The sequence below is a fragment of the Microcebus murinus genome, chromosome 12, assembly GCF_040939455.1.
Source record: "Microcebus murinus isolate Inina chromosome 12, M.murinus_Inina_mat1.0, whole genome shotgun sequence".
Lineage (NCBI taxonomy): Eukaryota > Metazoa > Chordata > Mammalia > Primates > Cheirogaleidae > Microcebus > Microcebus murinus.
The window spans coordinates 92,152,945-92,177,538 of NC_134115.1; the positions used below are offsets into that span (position 1 = coordinate 92,152,945).

The following is a 24,594-nucleotide window of genomic DNA, read 5'->3' on the forward strand; positions in this document are numbered from 1 at the left end:
ACATGCCTATTGTAACCATTCTTGTACAAATCTGCTTGTGGACACATGTTCTCTTTCATCTTGGGCAAATCCTGGGAGTAGAATTACCTACTCATGGGATAGTTGTACCATTTTACACCTCTACCCATGATAAGTAAGAGTTCCAGTTGCTCACATTCTTCCCAACCCTTGATATTGTCAATTTTTGTTTGTTTGTTTTGAGATAGAACCTCCCTCTGTTGCCCTGGCTGGAGTGTAATGGTATCATCATAGCTCACAGCAGCCTCAAACTCCTGGGCTCAAGTGATCTTCCTGCCTCAGCCTTCCGAGTAGCTGGGACTACAGGCACATGCCACCATGCCTGGCTAAGTTTTTCTATTTTTAGAGGAGACAGGATCTCACTGTGTTGCCCAGGCTGGTCTTGAACTCCTGATATCAAGTGATCCTCCTATCTTGGCCTCCCAGAGTGCTAGAATTATAAATGATAGTTTTTATAAATGCTAGATGATGTATTTTCCCTTTAATCTGTTAATATGTGAATTACATTGATTTTCATATTAAAACTAACGTTGTGCTATTGGGAGAGACCCATGTGGTCACGATGAGTTAGCCTGTTTATATATTCCTAGATTCAGTTTAAATTGGAGTGACACTTGACTGAATTGTCCTTTCTTGAAATATCTTTACCAGCTTTGGCATGACAGCTTGTTTGCTGGCTTCGTAAACTGAGGTGGGAAGTGCTTCTTTCCTTTTCTCTGGAGAGTTTTGTGTAAAATTTGTGTTACTTCTTCCTTATATGTTTAGTAGAATTCAGTGGTGAAACCATCTGGACATGAAATTCTCTGTGTAGGGTTTTAAAAGTTAAAGATGCATTTTCTTTAATTGTTACTGCGCTATTCAGATGTTCTATTTCTTGTGTTAGTTTTGGTAAGTTATGTTTTTCTAGGGATGTGTCCATTTGATCTGAATTTATTTATAGCGTGACATCGTTCTCAGTAGCCTCTTACCTTTTTAGTGAAAGTGTCTGTACTGATGTCCCCTTTTCATTCCTGACACTACTGATTGAGGCCCTTTGTCCTTTTATTCTCTTTCCGGGGCCAGTGTTACCGGGGATATCAGTTGAATTAGTCCTTTCAAAGCACCAGCTTTGATCTCTGTTGATCCTCTTACTGTATGTTTGTTCTTTGGTTTTTTAATTTCTGCTCTTTGTTATTTCCTTAATTTTACTTTCTTATTTAAACGGTTCTTGTTTCCCTAACTTGCGGGCCAGCAGACATTGTCTGTAAAGGACCCACTCAAAGGATAGACAGGTCAACGCTGTTTGTAGTACCCTTGACGGCAACATCCCTCCTCTTCTCAGGCGGACTCAAAGAGTTTTTTCTTTGCCTTGGGTTTTCAGCGATGCAGAAATGGTTTTCTTTGATTTATGCTTAGAGTCTATAATGCTTCTTGAATCTGAGGCTTGATGTCTGTCATCAGTTCTAAAAAAATGCCCAAAAGTTATCTCTTCAGATACTGCTCCGTTCTGTCTCTTCTCTCTGTGGCTCAGAAGACACGTAAATGAGACCTCGTGCCGGATCCTGTATGTTTCTGTGCTCCTAGACATGTTTCATAAGGCACTATTTTACATATTCCATACCTTTGATGCTTTGTGATTCGACGAATGTTTCTTCCCAATCTATCTTCTGTGCCAGCATTTCTCTTTTAAGCTGGTCCAATTTGCTGTTAAACTCATTCATTGAGCTTTTCGTTTCAGTAATTTTATTTTTTACTTCCAGAATTTCTGTTTGATTTTATTCCAGAATTATCAATTTTGTCTTTAATTCCTTGAACTTTTTAAAAAGGCTTATGCCTGAGTTTGTGGTGATACTACATACGGTTGGTTCTTTTTTATTGTGTTAGAATATACACAACAAAAATTTACTATTTTAACCATTTTTTAGTGTACAGTTAAATACATTCACAATGTCGCACAACTATCTCCACTATCCATTTCCAAATGAGCTTATCTGGGCTAACTCTGGGTCCACTTCTATTGTCTGTTTTTCCTATGGTCTTATGGTCTCTTCTCCTCATACGACTACTGGTTTCTGGTTGTGTGATGTACATTCTATAGGAAAATGATGGCAGGAATTGGAGGCTCTGGGTGGGAAGTCCAGCCCCAGTTCGAGGTGACAAGGAGCTGGCCTCCTGGTCTCTGTGTGCTGCGCTCCCCAGGACCCTCCCAACCCGTCCGGCACACATCCTGGCGTGGGGGCAGCAAATGTTTGCAGGTCGAAGAGGACAGTGCTGGTTGCCTCTTGGGACACCCTCCCCCCCCATCCCCACCGTCCCCCAGGGCCTCCACAGAGCAGTCAGGACCCCTCTGTGTCAGCGTCATGGCCTGTGCAGGAGTCGGGAACCGAGGGTGAGCGGGCTGCGGTGGCCACCCTGGTGGTGCTCACTCCCTGCTCTGTGTCCTGGCTGGTACAGAGGCTGTGCCCAGGTGGGCATCCTCAGGGCTCTGGCGGAGTGCGGCATCCCCGTGGACATGGTTGGAGGCACGTCCATCGGGGCCTTCATGGGCGCCCTGTACTCTGAGGAGCGGAGCTACAGCCAGACGCGGATCCGGGCCAAGCAGTGGGCTGAGGTGAGCCGGCGCCCACCATGCTCCCTGGGGCCCAGCTCCGGGCCAGGCTGGCACTGTGGGGGCCAGGAGGACAGGCACCCATGGCCCCGCCCCTGCACATGGCTCTGCAGGGCTCCGAGAGCATGTGAGGGGCCCGGGGCAGCACCAAGAAGCAAAGGGTGTGGGTTGTGGTGGGCAGTGGCCCAGTGACTGGGGACAGCCTGGGAGGCCAGGGCCAGCCAAGGAGAGTGGACTGTACTCGTGGGCCGCAGGGCAGGGAGCAGCCGGGGACATTGGCTGGTGGTGGCAGGCAGGCGGGGGCGGGTATAGTCTGGCCTTGTGAGAAATGGATGTCAGGATGAAACACCAAATACAGGATCAAAGAAAACAGATAGAACAGGCTGCCCCGAAGGAGCAGGGGCCAGCAGGCTGGGCTGCCGGCTCCCGCAGGCGCAGCGTCACCTGCCCTTCTCGGTGCTGTGCTCGCCTTTGTGAACAAAACGGAGCCCTGGTTGAAATCATGAGTGGGATCAAAAGTGTTTGTGTTCTCCTTTTAAAAGAAAAGAAACTTCGTCATCCTGCAGGCAGCAGCCGCTCTCAGGGCAGGCGTGTGGCTGCTCCCCGTGGCTTGGGGCTGCTGGAGCCCCAACCAACGTCCCTAAGGCCACGCCACTGACTCCCTTTGCTGCTCCAGAAATGTTTCTTTCCCTGAAATGAGCAACCTGGTTACCCCCCACTGTGGGCACTCCTGAGAGAGGGCCTGGGGGCTGGTGCTGGGGAACCAGGCGTGGGAACAGTCAGGGCTCTTTGCGCTGGTCCCATCACCCTGTGTGTGCTGGGCCACGGGAGCCTGCCAGGGCGACCCCTGCAGGCTGCATGCTGAGATGGGCAGTGCAGGTGCCTCTGGCCGCATTCCACAGGCCCCTCTAGTGCTGCAGGGCTTCCTCGGGGAGCACTGGGGCTGTGTGTCATCCCCTCCGCACTACACCCTGCACCCTGCCCACAGGGCCTGCACACATCCAGCCCTGTTCTCCCCTCCCCATGTTTGGCGCAGGTGGCAGGGAGGACCTTTCCTCACCACCCTATCTCCCGGTGTGAGGCCGGTCCGAGTCTTGTTCACCCAGGTTCTGACCAGCCCTGCTGCACTGAAGGACGGGCCTCAGCCTGCCCAGGAGGAGCCACTGAGAGAGTAGGGCTGGGGCTATGGCCTATCCCTGGCCATGAGAGTGCCCCAGGTGGTGGAGTATGGGGCCAGAGAGCTCCCTGCTCACCTGGGGAAATCCCCACCAGGTCCCACTTGTGCCTGTTGCTGGGCCTGGCAATTGGCCCTGAGCTCCCCTCCTCCCACCCACCCAGCACTGGCACTGTGCTGGGCCTCACCCCAAACCCTGCCGGGTGCTCCCTCCACTCAGCAGGCAAACCTGCAAAGGCCTAAGGAGTGACTGTGAGGCCCATCTAGGTCAGGAAGGGACAGGGGCAGGGGCTGCATCCTAGCTTCCAGGGCCTGGGGCTGTCCACCAGCCTCTGCCGACCCTGCAGCTCCAGCTCATGGCATACATAGCCTTGAGACCCTGGGCAGGGCCTGCAGATGCTCCCATATACCCGTGTGTGTGCCCACTTTCCTGCTTCAGCAGGGGCTGCGGGCATGAGCCCTTCTGCAGAGGCCTCTGTGTGCCCCTAGGACGTGACGTCGATGGTGAGGGCTGTGCTGGACCTAACTTACCCCATCACGTCCATGTTCTCTGGAGCCAGCTTCAACAGCACCATCTGTAGCATCTTCAAGGACAAGCAGATCGAGGTGCGTCCCCCGACCCAGACAGGCCATCCTCCAGGGCCCACGCAGGCCCCCTGGCCTGTGACCGTACGCCCTGCAGCACTCAGCACCTTCTTGCTCCACCCCCTGCCCCACATTCACCCAGCCCTGGGTCAGCTTTCCCAGATGGGCACATCTGAGCCCCCCTCCTACAGGACCTGTGGATGCCCTACTTTGCCATCACCACTGACATCACAGCCTCCGCCATGCGGGTCCACACAGACGGTGAGCACACCTCTCACATGCAGCCAACTTAGGTGCCAGGCATAGCCCTGAGACAGTCTGGGGGCCCCATGAGACTGGGGTAGGTACCCAGGGTCTCCAAGGAGGCAAAGGCATGGGGAGATCTACACACAAGGATGGGCAGCCTCTGCCCCAGGCACCACAATAGGATGAGGACACTGAGCAGGAGGCCAGGGGGGTGGACTAGAGACCCCAAGAGAGGGTGGGGGCATGCTCGGTCCTGGGGTGTGGTCAAACTCGGTCCTGGGGTGAGGGCATGCTCGGTCTTGGGAGGGGGCACACTCAGTCCTGGGGTGAGGGCACAGGGCACACTCGGTCCTGGGGTTGGGGGCACGCTCGGTTCTGAGGTTGGGGCACAGAGTAATGGGAAGACCTGAGTCTGGTACAGTGTGTTATGACCCCAGAGAAAGACCTCACTCCTGTTTAGCCTCCTGGACTCTTACCCTCCCCTAGGAAGAGCTCTGTGGTAGCTTCTTCCCAGGCTGGGAAGCCTGGGAAGCCCTTCCCTAGAGGTGGTACCTGCTGGCTCTTGGACCCACCAAGGTGAAGACCTGACCCCTGGGTCCAGGGTAGGAACTTCCCTTGGGCAACCAAAGGCTCCCCCAACCCCCAGGCTCCCTGTGGCGGTACGTGCGTGCCAGCATGTCCCTGTCGGGCTACATGCCCCCTCTCTGTGACCCCAAAGATGGACACCTGCTGATGGATGGAGGCTACGTCAACAACCTCCCAGGTACTGCAGTGGGCTGGGAAGGGATCCCCGCTGGCATAAGCATAATGCTGCCTTGGTCAGCCTGCCCCATGGCCCCTGGCACAGCTGCCTCCACTCCAAGAAGGCTGGGGTGGAACACGTTTTCCTTAGAGTGTGCCAAAGGAAAATGTCAGGCTGGCATCCGAGCAGGGCCTCACACGCCACTGAGAACATGCACACATGTACACACACACACACACACACACACACACACACACACAGAGGCTCAGGACCATGTGTTCCCAGCATATGGCCCTGTTTGTCAGCTCAGCAGCATGCAGAACAAAGGCCAAGTAGAGGAACCAGGAACGATTAATTCCCATCTGTGCCCGCAGTCAGAGCCCAACGGCCTACAGGTGCCAGGTTTGCTGCAGGTGAGCTCACACTGCTCACCTGTTGGACATGTGGGCAGAAGGGCCCAGAAGACAGTTCTGTGCACACAGCTGCCCACAGAGCTGGGCATGTGGGTCTCCTGCCTCCAACAGTGGAGAGGTCACCCCATGCTGCCAGGTCCAGGCCCCGAAGAGCAAGCCCCCAGAGTTTGGTGAGGCGGGCTGTGCCCCATCCCCTGGCTCTGCCTGGTAGTGACCAGGGCTGCCTTCTCCCTAGCGGATGTGGCCAGGTCCATGGGGGCAAAGGTGGTGATCGCCATTGATGTGGGCAGCCGGGACGAGACGGACCTCACTAACTACGGTGATGCACTGTCTGGGTGGTGGCTACTGTGGAAACGCTGGAACCCCCTGGCCACTAAGGTCAAGGTAGGGCTGGTGCCTATGGGGGCTGCTCCCTACAGTACCCCTCACCACTTACCCCATGGGCAAGGGGTTGGGAGCAGCTTCCAGGCTCTGAGTCCAGCAGGTCTGGGGTTACTCTCTCACCACCCTGCCCTGGCCCTGGGGGGCAGTTCTGGGGACAGGAGGGAAGGGGCACAAGCCTGAAGGCTCCATCACTGGCTAGAATACTGCTTGAGGACGGGGGTGGGGTCCTCAGGGCCTGTCCTGCACCCCTGCCAGGTAGGCTGGGGAAGGGGCTGGGCAGGAGGCTCAGGCAGCTGTGACGGCAACAGGTGCTGAACATGGCAGAGATCCAGGCGCGCCTGGCCTACGTATGCTGTGTCCGGCAGCTGGAGACAGTGAAAAACAGTGACTACTGCGAGTACCTTCGTCCCCCCATCGACGGCTATGGCACCCTAGACTTTGGCAAGTTCAACGAGATCTGCGTGAGTGTCAGCCATTACCACAGGATCAGGGCGCTGTGCAGCCCTCCCAGCCTTGTCTTGAGCACAGGACATGGGAGCCCCCCACAGCTAACAGGGGCCCTGGTGTGCCCAGGACACAGGGGCTCCCCATAGCTAATGGGGGCCCTGGTGTGCACAGGAAGTGGGGTACCAGCATGGGCGGACGGTGTTTGATATCTGGGGACGCAGTGGTGTGCTGGATAAGATGCTACAGGACCGGCAGGGGACAGACAAGAGGAAGGCCTGCGCTGTGAGTGCCCAGCAGGAGGTCCCTGGGCCCCACACCCCAACTCTGGGGGCCTAAACAGGAGGGCTGGGCAGTGGCCCTGAGGGCCTGTCTCCTGGCCTTGGCTCTCCTAGGGGAAGGATGGTGGTATGGGTGGCGCATTGTGGCAGGCAGCCCCGCGGAGTGCAATACACTTGTCCTCCATCGCTTCAGGTCCTCACCTGCCCCAATGCCTCCTTCACCGACCTTGCTGAAATTGTGTCTCGCATTGAGCCCACCAGGGCTGCCACGGTGGATGGTGAGTTGTCCAACTGAAGGTGGCAGTGGCAGCATGACCTTCTGACACTGTGCTGAGACACGCTGGGGCTGGCTGGGTCCCCACAGCCCTCCGCCCCTCCCCTCCTGACCACCCTTGAGGTTCCACCAGCCAGGATCCTTGGCCAGCAGTCCCGTTCTGGCCAGTGCATGTCCCCACAGCAGTGGGACCATCACCATCCAGGCCTCTCCCCTCGTGCACCCCAAGCCCCACCCACACTACAGAACTGAGGTGGAACCACATTGTCCCGCCCTGCCCCACCCAGCAGGCCAGAGGGGCTGGTTCAGTACCATGGGGCTCATTCTCGGCCCTGCACTGGGTGGAGGCCCACAACCCTCCTCACAGCGGAGGCCAGTCCTCGGGTGGCTGCCCCAGGGTGAAAGCCCCAGGCTCTGCGGCGACTGGGCTGGGCCTGGAGCCCCTCTTGGAAGAGGCCTGGCCTGGGGTACCTGGTCAAGAGGGGTGAGGAGTGTGGGCTCTCCGTGTGTAGAAGACCCAGTACCCCCCAAGTGTGGGGCCCAAGGCCAACAAGACCGGGGCTTTGTGCAGCCAGCCTCCTCTCTGACTGACGGGGCAGCCCTGGGCCTGGGTGGCTGTGTGGGCCCCTGTGCCACGGTGGGGGTGGGTCTGTGCCGGGGTCCTGCCTCTGCGCTTCACCTGCACCAGGCATGGCCCTGTCCTCTGGAGGGAGCCAATGTGGCCTCCCCTCTGCTCCAGACGAATCTGACTACCAGACTGAGTGGGAGGAGGAGCTGCTGGACCCCAGGGACGCGTATGCCGACTTCCAGAGCACCCCAGCCACGCCAGGCTCTGACTTGGTGAGCTGAGGGCCCACGTGGGGCCTGCCTCCGTCCTGGGCTCTGGGCGCTGCTCCCCCTTGGAGCCTTGCTGCACTGCGGCCGCCAGTCCAGGCCCAGCCCTCCAGACCTGCCAGTCCCTCCTGCCCTCACCTTGCCTTTTGCTTCCAGGAGGATGAGCCCTCGCTTGGGCACTGACACCCCAGGCTGCTTTCCCCAAACCACTGGGGCTCCTCATCCCCTGGCTCACCGCGGACCCATCCAGAGCACAGCATCCCATGTGCCTGCCCTGCGCGAGGACCCTCTTCCCTACCCTGGGCTGTGTCCGCAGTCTGGGGTTTGCTCTCTGCACTGGCAGCCCCAGCATTCACACAGCAGTCCTGGGGCGCTGGGAACCCCCACCGCCCCTGAGAGATGTGGACGCCCTGATGCTGCAGCTGGGCATGTTAATAAAGGCAGATCCAACAGTGTATTGGGCGTGTCTCCCCGTGCTGAGGTCCCTGTGGGAAGGGTCACACCAAGATGTGCCCGATGTGGGGGGCGTCCCTGAGGCCAGACGGTCATCTGTCCTCCTCCAAGGACCCCTCCTATGATGGGGCCTGAGACCTCAGGGTGGTAACTGTGGGCTAGCCAGGCAGGGCGCCCAGGGTCTGGATGGAGCTGGGTTCCCCCAAAACCAAGCGGAGCCCAAGTCTGTGGGCACGCTCCTTTTGGGTCTCTGGTCATCAGTGGCGCTGGGGAGCCCTTTGGTGTCAGAGGGAGAAGCGCCCGCGCTGGACCCCTGCAGGTCTCAGAGCAGAGGTCATGGGCCCGCGGGCCTAAGACCTTGCGGTGAGGGCACCGCCGGCCTCAGTTTCCCCACCCGGGAGGCCGCAGTGAGAGCCGGCAGAGCTAGGCGTCCGGTCCCCTGTCGTTTCGGCGGGCGGAGACGCATCCGAGCCCCGCCCGTCCCCTGACGTCACGGTGGGCGGAGCTGCCCGCCCCCGGCCCGGGCACAGCTCTCCCCCGAGCGGTGGGACGCGCGGAGCGCCGGGCGCGGCCATGCGGGACCCGGGCCCGACCCCGACCCCGAGCGCGAGGGCGACCCCGAGCGCCAGCGCGACCCTGACCGCGACCCCCGGCGCGGCGCGGCTCCCCCGGCGGAGGCGGCGGGCGCGGGGCGCGCTCTGAGGCCCGGGGGATGCGCGGCCGCCTCGACCATGGGCGCCGCCGCCTCCAGGAGGAGGGCGCTGAGGAGCGAGGCCATGTCCTCGGTGGCGGCCAAAGTGCGGTGAGTGCGCGGGGACCCTCGCCCTGGGCGTCTCGGCCGGCCCAGGGTCCAGCCGCCAGATCGGCTCGCGTGCCCCCCCCACCGCTCCCCTCGTTCGCCCCGCGCTGCTCGCCCCGCGTTCCCCACCGCCCCCACCCGCCCCTCGAGCCTCTCCCATTGCGGCGCCTCTCCCACACCCAGCGCCCCCTCCCCCACGCCTTCTCGCCTCATCTCCCTCTCCTGCTGCCCTCTCCAGTCCTCCCCTCCCTGAGCCGGTGGTGGGTGAGTGGGCGCCCCGGGTCGGGAGCAGGCCTCTGGCCTCACGACCCCACTGCTCCACTGGATCGGGCCGTGGCTTGCAAGTCTGGCCAAGGTGCACTAGGACCCGAGGATCCTTGGGCTTTCTGGAGATGGATGGTCCCCGACCTTCTCTTGTTGGCGGGGTGGGCCTGCTGGGGGTGGGGACCCCAGGCTCTGGCCGGGGTGGGCTGCGCGCACTGACAATGCCCCTCTGCCCACCCTGCAGAGCAGCCCGAGCGTTTGGAGAGTACCTGTCCCAGAGTCACCCTGAGAACCGCAACGGTGCAGGTGGGGGCCTGTGAGGCAATGCCAGGGTGGGTCCGAGACCCCCCAACCTAGGGCACACGTCACCTGCCTCACCAGGGATGGAGTGGCAGTGGTTGGGTGGCAAATGCCCTGCAGGGCTGGCTTCCTCACATCCCTGCCCAGAGCCCCAGGAGTAGCTCAGAGTCACTCATCACCATGGCACCCACCCAGCCTGGGCCGTTGGCATGGCAACAGGCCTCCTGGCACCCTAGGGCTGGCACCACTGTCTCGGGGGCCAGCTGGTGGGAGGAGGGGAGAAGTTGGCACCAGGCAAACCATGATTACTTGCTGGGGGATGGCTTGCTTGTTCTAGCCCCCAGGACCACGCACAGGTAGCACGGCTTGTCTTTCCCCTCCCCTTCCTGCACACCAGGGCTCCAGGCCCCAAAGGAGGTGCCAGGGGCTTAGACACACTCTTCCCGAAAGCGTCAGCATCTAGGATCTGGGTACCAGTCCCCCACATCAGGTCAGGTGCCCGCAGCCTGCGACAGGGAGGGCAGGCCCAGTGGGCTGCAGGCCCACCTGGTGCCTCTCTCCCAGACCACCTGCTAGCTGACGCCTACTCTGGCCACGACGGGTCCCCCGAGATGCAGCCAGCCCCCCAGAACAAGCGCCGCCTCTCTGTCATCTCCAACGGCCGCTACGAAGGCAGCCTCTCAGAGGAAGCCATCGGTGGGGAGCCTGTTGGTGAGGGCCCCCAGCCCCGTGTGTACACCATCTCTGGGGAACCAGCCCTGCTCCCCAGCCCCAAGGCCGAGGCCATTGAGCTGGCTGTGGTGAAGGGGCGGGGCCCGCGGGAGCGGCACCCTCACCACCACAGCCAGCCCCTGCGTGCCAGCCCGGGCAGCAGCCACGAGGATGTCAGCAGGCCCTGCCAGAGCTGGGCAGGCAGCCGCCAGGGTTCCAAGGAGTGTCCCGGATGTGCCCAGCTGCCCCCTGGCCCTTCCCCTCGGGCCTTTGGGCTGGACCAGCCACCTCTGCCCGATGCCCCTGGCCGCCGCAAGAAGCTGGAAAGGATGTACAGTGTTGACCGCGTGTCAGGTAAGGGGCTTGTCTCAGCATAGACAGGTTTGGGTGTGTGCTGGTGCTGCACGGGGGGAGGGGGAGGTTGCCCAGGTCAGAGTGTGCCGGCAGACTCAAGATTAAACCCCTGCGGCTCCTGCCTCCACCCCCACACCCCGTGAGCTGTGGGCTCCCTCAGCTCCTCAACAGAGATCTGCCAGGACTCGTGGTCAGCTTTGGCCCTGCCAGCAGTAGCTCAAAGAGTGCTTCCCGGAGGAGGGGGCTGGGAGCATCTTAAAGGATTCACAGGCAGGAAACATGGCTTACACGGAAGACCGGGCTGTCTTCAGGGAGTCCGGGGGGCTGCCTGGGGCCCAGCCAGCTAGTAGCCTCTTCCCAGGGTTGTGGAGCCATGTGTGGTAGCTGTGCCGTCCCACAGAGAGGCTTCCCTGGGACACTTAGGCATGCGGGAAGGTCTGTAGGGTCCTAGAGAGAGTCAGCCCTCAACGGGGTGATGTCCAGCCTCAGTGAGGACCTCTAACTGGCCCTCCTGGAAGGGCCCAAGCAGGGGAGGGTCTGACTAGGCTGATATGGGAGCAGGGGGCTACAGAGAATGCTCTGGAGCCCCTTCTGCCCAAGAGAGACAAGATGAATCCTTTTCTGGGCACCCCTGGAGATAGACAACACTTTCAAAGGAATGTTCCTCAAATTTTGAGGGGCCAAAGGGAAAGTTAAACAAAAAAACCCCAGAGCATCAAGTCATGAAGCTTCTAAGCATGGCCTTGGTGAGTGAGCAGCTGGGTGTGCAGCCACTGCCTCTGGTCTCGCTAGGGGATGCTAACCCATGCCCACACTCCCACCTGGGAGAGGGCTGGGGCCTCTGCTGGCTGCCGCTGATCCCTGGGCCTGGAACCATTCCCTTCCCCAGGGAACCCCCAGCACACCCCAAGCCACCCCTCCTTTTGTCTTTCTCAGATGATGTCCCCATCCGTACCTGGTTCCCCAAGGAAAACCTTTTCAGCTTCCAGACAGCAACCACAACTATGCAAGCGTGAGTCTTGTGCCTGCTGCTCAGGGTCAGGACCAGTGGCTTCTTTCTGGTGCTCAGAAAATACTGACCACCCTTTCCCAGCCTCTGGGCCTCCAGGAGCTGCTTCTGAACAGCCCATGCCCCCATGCTGTGCCAGGCCTGCCAGGGGAGTCAGGCTGGCCACTCTCCCCCACCCCAGAGTACGTGGCCCACCCTGTCCCCACAGTCTGGTCTGGGGACCTGGCCCAGGGCTGCAGCCATTGCAGCTGTCAGTGGGTGTGTGGGGTGGGCCCTGGTTCTCCTGAGCCTGCCACATGTCCTCAGCCTGAGTCTGCCCTCTCTCGCAGCCCAGACAGCAGCCTACTTCTGTTTCCTGTGTGCCACAGGTGATCACAACCTAGGGGTCCTCTGGGGCTTTGCTCTTCTTCGCCTTTGACATACATCTGGGTTTTGTTGTGGGGTTCCTTCCAGGGAGGTGCCCTTTGCTGCAGAGGCCCCTGCACCAAGAATCTCCCTCCCCACCCCTGCCCTAGGCTGCTGTCCCTGACAGGCAGGGCACAGTCAGGCCTCTGCAGGACTCTCCCGCCTCACCCACCTCACCCCCCTCCCCCACCCAGCCCAGCCTGACCAGGTCATAGCGCCTGGTGGCATGAGCCACAGTGACATTAGCTTCCGATGCCCTTTCAGGGCTGGCCCACAACGTAGCCAGTGTCCTGCTGGTGGCTGGGGTACCCGTGAGGGACCCTCTGAGTCAATGACAAGAAGGGAACTAACTGCAGGGCCCTGGAGGGGCTGAGGGGAGACCCAGGGCTGAGGCTCACTGTGTCTTCCCTCTCATGCCGTCCCTTCCGGCTGCGGCTTCAGCATCTCGTAAGTACCCCGTATGACTTTGTGCCTAAGGGCACAGCTGTTGTCCCTGGGGGACCTCCTGCCCCCATACAGGTTTGGGCAGGCCAGAGACCTGGGCCTTGACTATGAGGGAGTGCTTTGCATGGGCCCTGCTCCCTGTGGGCACCGAGGCCACAGCAGGGTCTGCCGAGGGCCGGGCCTCAGACGGGTGAGGCAGGCCAGGACCCCTCTGCCAGGCCTTGTGCCCCGGAGGCCCCGCTGGGTCCTGTGTGCGTGCCTCTGTCCCCACGTTTGTATCCCTCCTGCCTCTGGCCAAGGGCAGTGCTGACCTGTGGCGGTTTCCCAGGGTATTCAGGGGCTACGCAGAGAGGAAGCGCCGGAAACGGGAGAATGATTCCGCGTCTGTAATCCAGAGGTAGGGCCTGCCAGCCACTCGCCACCAGGGTCCACCTCTGGTCTGTGCTGGCCTGGCTGGGCCCTCCCGGCCCTGGCAGACCTGATGGGGAAGGGTGGTGGCGACCACTGGCCTGGCCCTGCTCTGGGGACGTGGCAGGCAGGAGAGGCCGTGCGGCCTGGCTGCAGAGTACTGTTTCACCCCCAGGCTTGCATTTTGAGGGTGCATTGACAGTACAGCTGCAGCCAGCCGGCCCATCTGTCTCTCTGGCCCCAAAGCCCAGAGCTGTGGGGCCAGTGGCAAGGCCTACCCTCCCCCACTCCCACCAACCACAGAGATGTCTGGGAAGCTTGTTTGTCCATTTCGGACATTGGGCTTTGGCAGGGTACAAAGTTTGGGGGAAGAGAGGACCTGCCTTGGGGGTCGCCTGGGGATACAGTGGCAGGGGAGGGCACCTGTAAGGCCCCACACCACCCTGGGGGTGGTGCAGATAGGAGCCTTGCCCTAGCCTGGACCACCTGGGAAGGGAGGCCCAGCGGGAATCAGGATATGGGTGGGTCCAGGGAGAGAATGGATGGGTCACCGAGGAGTGTAACTGGAGGCTTGATCTGGGGGCAACGGAGAGCCCTGGGGGGCGGGTCTTGGGAGGAGAGAGACTGGGTGGGATTTGCCTTTGGGTGGTGGGTGAATGGAGCCAGGGAGAGCATTTGCGTCCCACACAGAAAGGGGCAAGAGTAGAGGAGCCTCTGGAGTGTCAGGGGCTGCTGCCCGCCCTCTCTCACAGCCCTCAGCTCCCTGCTTCCTTCCCCAGGAACTTCCGCAAGCACCTGCGCATGGTCGGCAGCCGGAGGGTGAAGGCCCAGAGTAAGACCCGGGGTCAGCGGGCGGGGCGCTGCGCTTGGCCAGGTGGGGCTTTGTGTGCTGCTGGCTCTGCTAAGGCCGCATTGCTGGACCACACTCCAGCCCTGCCCCGCCGCAGTGTTCCGTCTCAGGACACGCCCACCCAGACTCCGCCCCATGCCTGCCCTCTGGTGCCTTTGGGCTCAACCCTAGGTGGCCTCTGGCCCCGCCCCAATGTTTCCCCAGGCTCCGCCCCACACCCCGCCTTCTGCCCCTGTGTTCCCAGACTCCGCCCCCGCCTCGCCACGCCGCTTCCCCAGGCTCCACCTCCGCTCCTGCCCGCCACTGTTCTCAGGCTCCGCCCTTATCCCCGTTCCTGCCTGCCTGTGTTCCTAGGCTCCGCCTGTCCCCCGCTGCCCGCCCTGCTGTACCCAGGCTCCGCCCCCTTGCACCCTGCATTTCCCCCAGGCTCCGCCCCCGCCCTGCTCTGTCCAGCCCAATGTTCCCAGGCTCCACTCCTGTCCACCCTAGCATTTCCTGGTTCTACTTCTCGGTTAACCCTGACACTGTCAACCTGTGTGGCTAAGGCTGCACTCACACAAGCTTCCATGTCACCTCTTCTCAGGCTCACCAGTCCAGGGCCTGGGTCTCCCCAGGTCCTGCCCTCCCAGGCCCCACTCGCTAAGCTAATGTGGGTTTTGCTCTCTGCAGCGTTCGCTGAGCGGCGCGAGCGGAGCTTCAGCCGGTCCTGGAGCGACCCCACCCCCATGAAAGCCGACACTTCCCACGACTCCCGAGACAGTAGGTGCCCCGGCACAGGCAGGCCCACCTGCCCCACAGGCTCCCCTAGGCCCCCAGACCCCTGCCAGGGGTCTGCTGTCAGGGCCACTAGGCTTCTGTGCTTTTGCACCCAGTCTCAGTTTACCTGTCTGTGAAATGGGCCACTCTGGCATCTCCAGTGTCTCAGATGGGGTTAACTAGGGACTGTGGCAGTGCACGCAGTACCAGGCAGGAGGCGCCTGTAGGGCTGTGCTCATGGCCACTCCAAGGAGGCCCTGAGAGGCAGGGGCTTTGATGCTCCATCCCCACTCCCAGGCTCCTGGTTAGCTGGCCAGAGCTGACACTCACTCACTTGTTCCCGCCTGGGTCTCCCCCTCCCCTGGTCGAGCTACTTCCACTGGTGCCAGTGGCCCAGTCCTGCAGGGCTGGGAGTGACCCTCAGGATGTGCTTTCTGGGCTCTGTGGGCCAGTGGGGCCACGGACAGGACAAGAGGTGCTGGGGGTCTGCTGTCCTGGTGACCCCTCCTGCCCCCTAGGCAGCGACCTACAGAGCTCCCACTGTACGCTGGATGAGGCCTTTGAGGACCTGGATTGGGACACCGAGAAAGGCCTGGAGGCCGTGGCCTGTAGCACCGAGGGCTTTGTGCCACCCAAGGTCATGGTGAGCCCCGACCCAGAGTGCTCCTTCATGCCACCAGAGCAAAGTGGCATTTGCTGTGGCATCTCAGATCAAAGTTCCCTTCCTCTGAGAGCCTGACCAGCTCTGCTTGGGAACCCACGGCCTCCACTGGCTGCCTTGGGGAGGGAGGCTGCCTGGGGGAGGGGTCTCACAGGGCTGCATCCCACTGCTCCAGGACGGGCCTGGGGGGGGCCTGAGCAGCTCTCTCTTCCCCAGCTCATCTCCTCCAAGGTGCCCAGAGCCGAGTACATCCCCAACATCATCCGCAGGGACGACCCGTCCATCATCCCCATCCTCTACGTAAGCGCCCTTTCTGCAGGCTCTGCCCCCACAGGTGTTCCCGCGTCCAGAACCCCAGGGGTGCTGGTCCCTCCTGCAGCTCTCAGCTGGGCCCCACCCAGAGCTGACACCCTCCCACCCGGGTCCCCTGGCATGCCTCGTGGGGTTGCAGTCACGAAGGGCTCTGATGTGGCCTGTGGCCTGTCTCTCCCCAGGACCACGAGCATGCCACCTTTGAGGACATCCTGGGTATGTGCCTTGCGGAACCCCATCTCTTGGTCTTGGGCTGGGGAGGGTGCGTGCAGGCTCTGGGTGGCCCCGAGGCTCGGGGAGGGTGATGCTGACACCTGCTCTCCCACCCCTTCGGCAGAGGAGATAGAGAAGAAGCTGAACATCTACCACAAGGGGGCCAGGATCTGGAAGATGCTGATCTTCTGCCAGGTGGGCTCAGCCCCACCTTTGCTGCCTGGGGGTGACCACGGCCCTGGTGCACACATGTGTGGGGTGGGGAAGCTTGTGGGCACCCCCATAGGAGCCTCCCTTGGGCCCCACCCCTGGAGGCCTGACCCTGGCCTCTTGCAGGGAGGCCCCGGACACCTGTATTTGCTCAAGAACAAGGTGGCCACCTTTGCCAAAGTGGAGAAGGAAGAGGACATGATCCAGTAAGAACCGGGCATGGAGGGCTGGGGGGACTTCTGGCCCTGGTGTACTCCTCCCCCCCACGATGCTGCTTTCTGTGGACCTGGGCCGGAGGTGACCTCTCCCTCCCCCACCAGCTTCTGGAAGCGGTTGAGCCGCTTGATGAGCAAAGTGAACCCGGAGCCAAACGTCATCCACATCATGGGCTGCTACATTCTGGGGAACCCCAATGGGGAGAAGGTACAGCAGCCCTCCCCCAGGCTCCTGGAAACCCCAGACCTGAAAAAGCAATTCTTGGCATTTCTCTTCCTTCCCCTTAAACCCCCTTAGGGAAATCCCCTGTGCCTGAGTCCCACCAGGTCTAGGGATGCCCTGTGCAAGAAGAATGGGCCCTCCCTCCCCCTTCCTCTCCCCACAGTAATAGGGTATTGGGCAAGGGGGAAGGGGGCAGGTATATACATACATAATGAGTGAGATCCGTACCATCTGGGGGATGGTCATGCTGGAAACTCAGACTTGTGGGGGAAGGGGGGAAAGGGCATTTATTGAAACATTAAAATCTATACCCCCATAATATGCCGAAATAGAAAAAAAGAATGTGCCCTCCCTCCCCCTTCCCCTCCCCTCCCTCTGCCCTCCCCCTTCCCCTCCCCTCCCCTCCTCTGCCCTCCTCCTCCTTTTCCTTTCCCCCTCCCCTCCCCCACCCTTTCCCCTTCCCTCCTCCAACCCCCTGCCCCAGACTCACATCCTTGCCCTTTCTTTCAGCTGTTCCGGAACCTCAGGACCCTCATGACTCCTTACAGGGTCACCTTCGAGTCCCCCCTGGAGCTGTCAGCCCAAGGTCAGTCAGCTCAGCCTGTTCCCAGCTCTGGGGGCCACAGCAGGGCCAGCCCCAGGGGGTGAGATCCAGAGGGCTACAGGCCAGGCCTGAGCCTCCTGGCCCTGCCCTGTCCCGCCCAGGGAAGCAGATGATCGAGACCTACTTTGACTTCCGGCTGTACCGCCTGTGGAAGAGCCGCCAGCACTCGAAACTGCTGGACTTTGACGACGTTCTGTGAGGAGCACGGGCCACTGCCCAGTCACCACCAGGCCACTTCCTCTGGACCAGGGGACTCGGGGCTGGGCTGCCTAATGCCACCTGGGACCATGCAGTCCTGGTCTTGCCCAGAGCCACTTCAGGGCATCTCAGACGTTGCTCAGGTTCTCTCCCATGGGGTCTGGTCCTCGCTGCGCTGATGGGTCACAGAGGCCACAGTCCCTGGGGAGGCCAGGAGGAGCCTCACCCAGGGGCCAGGCCTGACCTGCCCAAGCCTCGCCTGGAGGCTGCAACCCTGGGAATCCCGTCCTCGGGGGCCATAGAAATAAGTGCAATTTTCTACACCCGAAACAATTCAAAGGGAAGCAGCGTTACTGGTTAGCTAGTTGAGCACTATGCTACTAGTTACAGCATAGGCAACCCAGCCCGGCAGCCCAGTATGTGTTCAGGACCCTCTCTGCCCACCCCCCATCCCTGCCGTATTTGATCACCAGCACCAGGGTGGCCTCTGTGTGGGGCTGGCGCTGAGCTGCCAGCCTGGCTGCATCCGTGCCGGCCAAGTCTGTCTGTGCTTTCACTCCTCTCGCCACCCCCAGCCTGCTCACTCTGACCTCAGCCAGCGCCGGGCCCAGCAGGGGCGGCCTGGGCAGCAAGAGGGAAGGGCAGAGCCTCCCCTTCCCCTCAGAGGAGGCTACGCTGGGCTGGAGCCTACTCCCCACCTCTCCGAGCCCACCCTGCACTCTGTGTGCTGTTGAGTTCAGCATTTGCCAGTCTGGAGGGCCCATCCCTGTACAGGCCTGGGAGCTTAGCAGGCCCCGGGGGGCGAGAACCTGGCCGTGCACTGCATTGGGGCCCTGGACCGGCCTCCCAGGCCTGAGAGCCGAGGGGCTGGCGGCAGGCTGTGGGAGCTCCCTGACTTGACGGCGGCCTCACAGCCTTGCCCGGGGTCCGGCAGGGTGGGCTCTCTTGTATATAGCTGGGGCTAGGGGGGCAGGCCCCCCTTTTGCAGAGCCAGGGGTCTGAGGGTACTCGGCTATGTCCCCAGCCAAGAGAGGGGCTGGGGCAGGGGCTGGCTCTAAATAATGTACGATTATCCCTAGAGTGATCATTAAACCTGACCCTCCCTGCAGCTGCCACCTGGGTCTGCCCTCTCAGTGCGCCTGCCGCCTCCCTGAGGGCCCCGGGGTGAGGGCACTGCCTGAACAGTGGGGTGGCGTTGGGAGCCCGCCTCGGGCGCACACTGTGCATTGGGATGGGGCTCTGCAGGCTCCCAGGTGGGGCTGGGGTGGAGGAGAGATTGGGGGATGTGGTCCTAGAAAAAGGCAGAGCCAGGTCTGGAGGGGAAAACAGTCCCCTGCTGCTTCAACCCCACCCTGGGCACCAAGCCGACGGCTACCCATCCCCCAGGCCCCCTGTGTGTGGAGACCAGGGAGCGACCACAGCCTCAGCTATATCCATGGTCCAAACTACTGCTGGGCACCGCCAGGCCTGGCTGTCCAGTCAATGGGGACAGTAGCAGGTGACAGCTGGGCCTACCCAAGGCCACCAAGGGCTGGGGAGGGCAGGGCAGCCACCTGTGTACAGCATGGGCAGAGCCTGGCCAGCTCGAGGTCTGGTGTGCTGGGGGTCACGAGGGGAGCAGCCCCTCCTTAGGTGGTGGGGGCCACGCAGCCCTGTGGTGCCTCCACCTGCTTCCAGGGCATTCCATACCATCCCAGCAGGGAGGGTCAGGTTTTGGTGCCAACTTTAACATATAAATTTGTAGGGATTTACGTTAAATATACACTTCAAAAGTGACACGAGGCCGGGCGTGGTGGCTCACGCCTGTAATCCTAGCTCTCTGGGAGGCCGAGGCGGGCGGATTGCTCAAGGTCAGGAGTTCAAAACCAGCCTGAGCAAGAGCGAGACCCCGTCTCTACTATAAATAGAAAGAAATTAATTGGCCAACTGATATATATATAAAAAATTAGCCGGGCATGGTGGCACATGCCTGTAGTCCCAGCTACTCGGGAGGCTGGGGCAGAAGGATCGCTCGAGCCCAGGAGTTTGAGGTTGCTGTGAGCTAGGCTGACGCCACGGCACTCACTCTAGCCTGGGCAACAAAGCGAGACTCTGTCTCAAAAAAAAAAAAAAAAAAAAAAAAAAAGTGACACGTGTGCTGGGCATGGTGGCTCACGCCTGTAATCCTAGCACTCTGGGAGGCCGAGGCAGGCAGATTGCTCGAGGTCAGGAGTTCGAAACTAGCCTGAGCAAGAGCGAGACCCCGTCTCTACTATAAAATTAGAAAGAAATTAATTGGCCAACTAATATATATATATATAGAAAAAATTAGCTGGGCATGGTGGCGCATGCCTGTAGTCCCAACTACTTGGGAGGCTGAGGCAGGAGGATTGCTTGAGTTTGAGGTTGCTGTGAGCTAGGCTGACACCACGGCACTCACCCTAGCCTGGGCAACAAAGTGAGACTCTGTCTCAAAAAAAAAAGTGATTCAGGCCGGGCGCTGTGGCTCACGCCTGTAATCCTAGCTCTTGGGAGGCCGAGGCGGGCGGATTGCTCAAGGTCAGGAGTTCAAAACCAGCCTGAGCGAGACCCCGTCTCTACTATAAATAGAAAGAAATTAATTGGCCAACTGTTATATATATAAAAAATTAGCCGGGCATGGTGGCGCATGCCTGTAGTCTCAGCTACTCGGGAGGCTGAGGCAGAAGGATCGCTCGAGCCCAGAAGTTTGAGGTTGCTGTGAGCTAGGCTGACGCCACGGCACTCACTCTAGCCTGGACAACAAAGCGAGACTCTGTCTCAAAAAAAAAAAAAAAAAAAAAAAAAAGTGATTCAGATCTCGGAAACTTAAAAAAAATAAAAATAAAAAAGTGACACGTGAAGGCACGGGTGATTCAGGATTCTCTTCCATGCAGTTTACGAGACACGTCGCTACCGCCTAGAATCTGCTGGCGCTGCCTTGCAGGCCGTGAGGGCAGCTGTCTTTTCAGAGGACAGTGCCTGAGCACCACGTATTTGCCTGTCGAGTTACTCAGAAGGCACGTTTAAGTGTCACCTGCAGTCCTGACTTCAGGACCTGGAGCAGCCAGTTGCTCGCTGGCCTGCCTCTCCCTCACCCCTGCCCCTAACGGGGACCCTGCAGTCTGGTGGGGGTGGGGGCTGGACCAGGTGAGGGCTGGGAGGTCTTCCAGGTGGTTCCTGAGGGCCCGTTCCTCACGCCCACAACCACCAAGGGGGAGCGCAAACTTGGTAAGCACAGACTGGGGAGGAGGAGGCCGCCCAGAGGCAGGCTGCAGGGGCGACGGGCAGTGCCCAGGGCACCCCCGCCCTGCCTCGATTGAAACATGAACAGCAGCAGCAGTGAAAATAGGGAAGAAATATTTGCAACATGAGAGATTAAGGACTAAAATCCTTAGAGTTTCCTTATATTGGTAAGAAAGACGAGAGCCAGTGGGGACAATGAGCCTCTCAGGAGACTGAAGGGCCTGTCCGTGCATAAAAGTCGGAGCCCCACGAGGACAAGAAGGAGCCAACAAAAGCAGCAATGAGGTTGTGTCGCTGTTTTGTTAAGAGCCTCCAAGTGCTGGAGAAGTGTTACTTTTTGGCAAAAATTTTAAAGGCTATTAAGACTGCTGGTGAGTATGTGGGGAATATTCACATTTGAATACGTGAACTGCTGTAGCCTTTCTGGAGAGTAATCTGTTAACAGGTCCTAAAATCTGCCTCATGGATAAACTCTCAGGCTTGCCAAGCCTCCCTCTGGCACCTTCTGTGAGGGTGTCCTCTGGGCAATGCCCTCTGGTCCATCCAGGGGTGGCCAGGTCACACGGCAGCAGTCCTGGGGAAGTCGTAGGTGGTTCACAAGGCTTGTTGCTAAGGAAGAAGATGCAAGAGGCCCAAATACCAGGGAACCTTGATCATAGTGACCAGGTCATGCTACAAGTTGGTAAACAGTGTCTCCCGTCCCCCTGCTGGGACACCCTAATCACACAGAAGGCCCTGGCCCACCCCCTGTGCTGCCTTGCTCCTGGCCAGCCTACTCTCTCGGGGTGGACACGCTGGCCAGCATGTCCAGGCCCACCCACACGACCCCCAACAGCCACCCCTGGGCATCCCCTTGGCCCAGGTGTACACCCTGGCAAAGCAGCCCCCTTGACAGGCAGACCTGGTGGGTGTGTCTAAAAGCATCCTGAGGTGTGGTTCCTGTTCTATAAAACAAAACCCTCTAAGTGCGAGTAAGCAGGTGAGTGTTATGCAACGGTGGGGAAACTGTGGCAGCCCACAACCCCTGCTGTAGCGCAGCTAGGAGGGGCCGAGAGAAGGCATGGGACCTGCTTCTGTAGGTGGCTCCGTGCCCCTTGTCCTGGCATCTGCAGGCAGGCGGGCAGCTCCTCTCCTATCTGCTGAATCCGAATCTGTGTCCTCTGTCACCACTGCTTCCTGGCTGGAGGGCTGAGGAGCCAGGGAGTTGGAAAGTACCGGAAAACTGCCCACCCGTGCTGTGTGTACCTGAAGACAGAGCTGACCTGAGTGTCTGACCTGGGTCAGACCTGCCACTGGGACATGCATGTGGCCAAGCCAGACAGTGTTCCAAAGCTTGGAATAGGAAACTGACCTGTGCCCAGGGTCCACTGAGGCTGAAACTAGAACCAGCACCAAAGAACCATGAAAATGATAAGGCAGGTGTTGAAATCTGATAGACTTTAAAGCAGCTATTATAAAAATAGCTATTGTGAGCAATTAAACAAAACATTAGAATAGGAGATATCAGCAAAAATATGGAAAATTAAAAAAACCACATGGATTTTTTTTAAGACTGTTTGCTCTGTCACCCAGGCTGGAGTGCCATAGTGCAATCACAGCTCACTGCAGCTTCCAAATCCTGGGCTCTAGCGGTCCTCCTGCCTCAGCCTTCCAAGTAGCTGGGACTACAGGAGCAGATAGGGTCTTGGTATATTGCCCAGGTACAGATAGGGTCTTGCTATATTGCCCAGGCTGGTCTCGAACTCCACCTTATCCTCCTCAAATGCTGGGATTACAGGCATGAGCCACCATGCCCAGCCAGAAATTTTAGAACTGAAAAACATAACCGAAATTTAAAAAAACAAATCAAAACCTCACTGGACAGACTCAGTAGCAGAATGGAAATGACAGGGAAAAGAGTTAATGAACTTGAAGATAAATCAACAGAGATTATCCAACCTGAACAATAAAAAAGATCTAAAAGAAAAAAGTGAACAGAGACTTAGGGAGTAACATTTGTATCTTTGGAGCCCCAGAAGCAGAAGAAAAATGTAATGTTGAAAAATGTTTGAAGAAACAAAGACTGAAACAGCCCATTTAGTGAAAGATATGAACCTGGAGATCAAAGAAGCCAAGGCAACCGTAAATAGGACAAATCCAAAGAAATCCACACCCAGACACATAATAGTCAAACTGCTGAAAACTGAAAAGGAAGAAAAAATCGTGAAAGCAGCTAAAGAGAAACGACACCTGATCTAGAGAGAACAATGCAAATGATAGTGTGCATGAATGTATGAGGGCTGCCCTAACAACCTATCACAGACAAGGTGGCTTGAACAACAGAGTTTTATTTCCTCCCAGTTCTGGAGGCCACAAGTCTGAAATCAAATCAACGATGGAAGTCGATGCAAAGTAAAGGATGGAAAATGACATACCCTGCAAATACTAATTGAAAGAAAAAAGGAGTGACTGTGTTACTATCCCACAAAGCAGACTTCAGAGTGCAGAACGTCACTGGGGATAAAGAGGGGCGTTCACCAAGAAGGTGTCAGATAACAATTCAAGGGCACATGCCTAGCAACAGTACAAAATATTTGAAACGAAAGTCAACTAAAAAGAGAAATAAACACATTCACAATTACAATAGGACACGTCAGTATGCTTTTCTCAGAACTGGTGAACAGAAAATCAGCAAGGATAGAAAATAACTGAGGAATACCATCAACCAACTGGACATAATTACTTTTTTTTTTCCTTTTTTTTTTTTTTTTTTGAGACAGAGTCTCACTCTGTTGCCTGGGCTAGAGTGCCGTGGCATCAGCCTAGCTCACAGCAACCTCAAACTCCTGGGCTCAAGCAATCCTCCTACCTATCCTCCCGGGTAGCTGGGACTACAGGCATGCACCACCATGCCCAGCTTATATATATATATATATATATATATATATATATTTTTTTTTTTTTTTAGTTGTCCAGCTAATTTGTTTCTATTTTTTTTTAGTAGAGACGGGGTCTCACTCTTGCTCAGGCTGGTCTCAAACTCCTGAGCTCAAGCAGTCCTCCTGCCTCTGCCTCCCAGAGTGCTAGGATTACAGACCTGAGCCACCACGCCCAGCCTGAACATAATTACATTTACAGAACATCCACCTAACAACAAAATACATATTCTTCTCAAATGCACATGAAAGATACACCAAGATAAACCATATCCTTGATGGCCAGGCACGGTGGCTCATGCTGTAGAGTAATCCTAGCACTCTGGGAGGCCGAGGCGGGAGGATTGCTGGAGGTCAGGAGTTTGAAACCAGCCTGAGCAAGAGTGAGACCCCGTCTCTACTATAAATAGAAAGAAATTAATTGGCCAACTAATATATAGAGGAAAAAATTAGCTGACCATGGTGGCGCATGCCTGTAGTCCCAGCTACTCGGAGGCTGAGGCAGCAGGATTGCTTGAGCTCCCCAGGTGTTTGAGGTTGCTGTGAGCTAGGCTGACGCCACAGCACTCACTCTAGCCTGGGCAACAAAGTGAGACTCTGTCTCAAAAAAATAAAAAATAAAAAAAAAAATAAACCATATCCTTGTTAAAAAAAAAAAAAGCCTTAGCAAATTCAAAATAAAATTATACAAACTATATTCTCTGACCATAATGAAATTCAAACTAGAAATCAATAACAGAACGATATCAGGAAAACATCCAGTCACTTGGAAATTAAACAACAGAATCCTAAATAATCCACAGATCAAAGAGGAAATCTCATGGAAATTTAAAAAATATCTGAAACCAAGTAAAATAAAAATATATCAAAAACTGAGATATGCAGCTAAAGCAGTGCTTAGAGGGAAATTTATAGCACAAAAATCTTACATTAGGGGAAAAAGCCTCAAATCAATAATCTTTCTCCTTAAGAAACCAGAAAAGAACAATATAAGCCCAAATTAATCAGAAGAAAGGGAAATACATGTAAGAACAGAATTAAAAGAATTAAGAAATCAGGCCGGGC

The 24,594-nt window shown here is 57.9% G+C and overlaps 2 protein-coding genes across 4 annotated transcripts in view; both read left to right on the forward strand.

Annotated features, from left to right (window-relative positions):
* The window catches only part of PNPLA7 (patatin like domain 7, lysophospholipase), a 76,097-nt gene extending 67,660 nt beyond the window's left edge, over window positions 1-8,437 (forward strand). For 2 of the 3 annotated variants that reach the window (XM_012784444.2, XM_012784445.2), the window contains 10 exons: window positions 2,452-2,608; window positions 4,269-4,385; window positions 4,556-4,625; window positions 5,257-5,373; window positions 6,001-6,149; window positions 6,458-6,610; window positions 6,768-6,878; window positions 7,068-7,152; window positions 7,888-7,988; window positions 8,139-8,437. In XM_012784444.2, the coding sequence (XP_012639898.1) occupies window positions 2,452-2,608; window positions 4,269-4,385; window positions 4,556-4,625; window positions 5,257-5,373; window positions 6,001-6,149; window positions 6,458-6,610; window positions 6,768-6,878; window positions 7,068-7,152; window positions 7,888-7,988; window positions 8,139-8,165 (1,087 nt within the window). In that variant the 3' untranslated portion in view covers window positions 8,166-8,437. Of the gene's footprint in view, window positions 1-2,451; window positions 2,609-4,268; window positions 4,386-4,555; window positions 4,626-5,256; window positions 5,374-6,000; window positions 6,150-6,457; window positions 6,611-6,767; window positions 6,879-7,067; window positions 7,153-7,857; window positions 7,989-8,138 lie in introns of all 3 variants that reach the window. The other variant, XM_076009166.1, reaches the window with a different exon arrangement.
* Window positions 8,438-8,955: 518 nt separating this feature from the next.
* Window positions 8,956-19,145, forward strand: NSMF (NMDA receptor synaptonuclear signaling and neuronal migration factor). Its single transcript, XM_076009167.1, has 15 exons — window positions 8,956-9,237; window positions 9,743-9,804; window positions 10,363-10,863; window positions 11,800-11,875; window positions 13,050-13,118; window positions 13,909-13,961; window positions 14,649-14,738; window positions 15,254-15,378; window positions 15,613-15,696; window positions 15,891-15,924; window positions 16,046-16,116; window positions 16,258-16,337; window positions 16,452-16,554; window positions 17,080-17,155; window positions 17,275-19,145. The coding sequence occupies exons 1-15, from the start codon at window positions 9,167-9,169 to the stop codon at window positions 17,370-17,372; spliced, it is 1,593 nt and encodes a 530-aa protein (XP_075865282.1). The 5' UTR covers window positions 8,956-9,166; the 3' UTR covers window positions 17,373-19,145.
* Window positions 19,146-24,594: the final 5,449 nt, after the last annotated feature.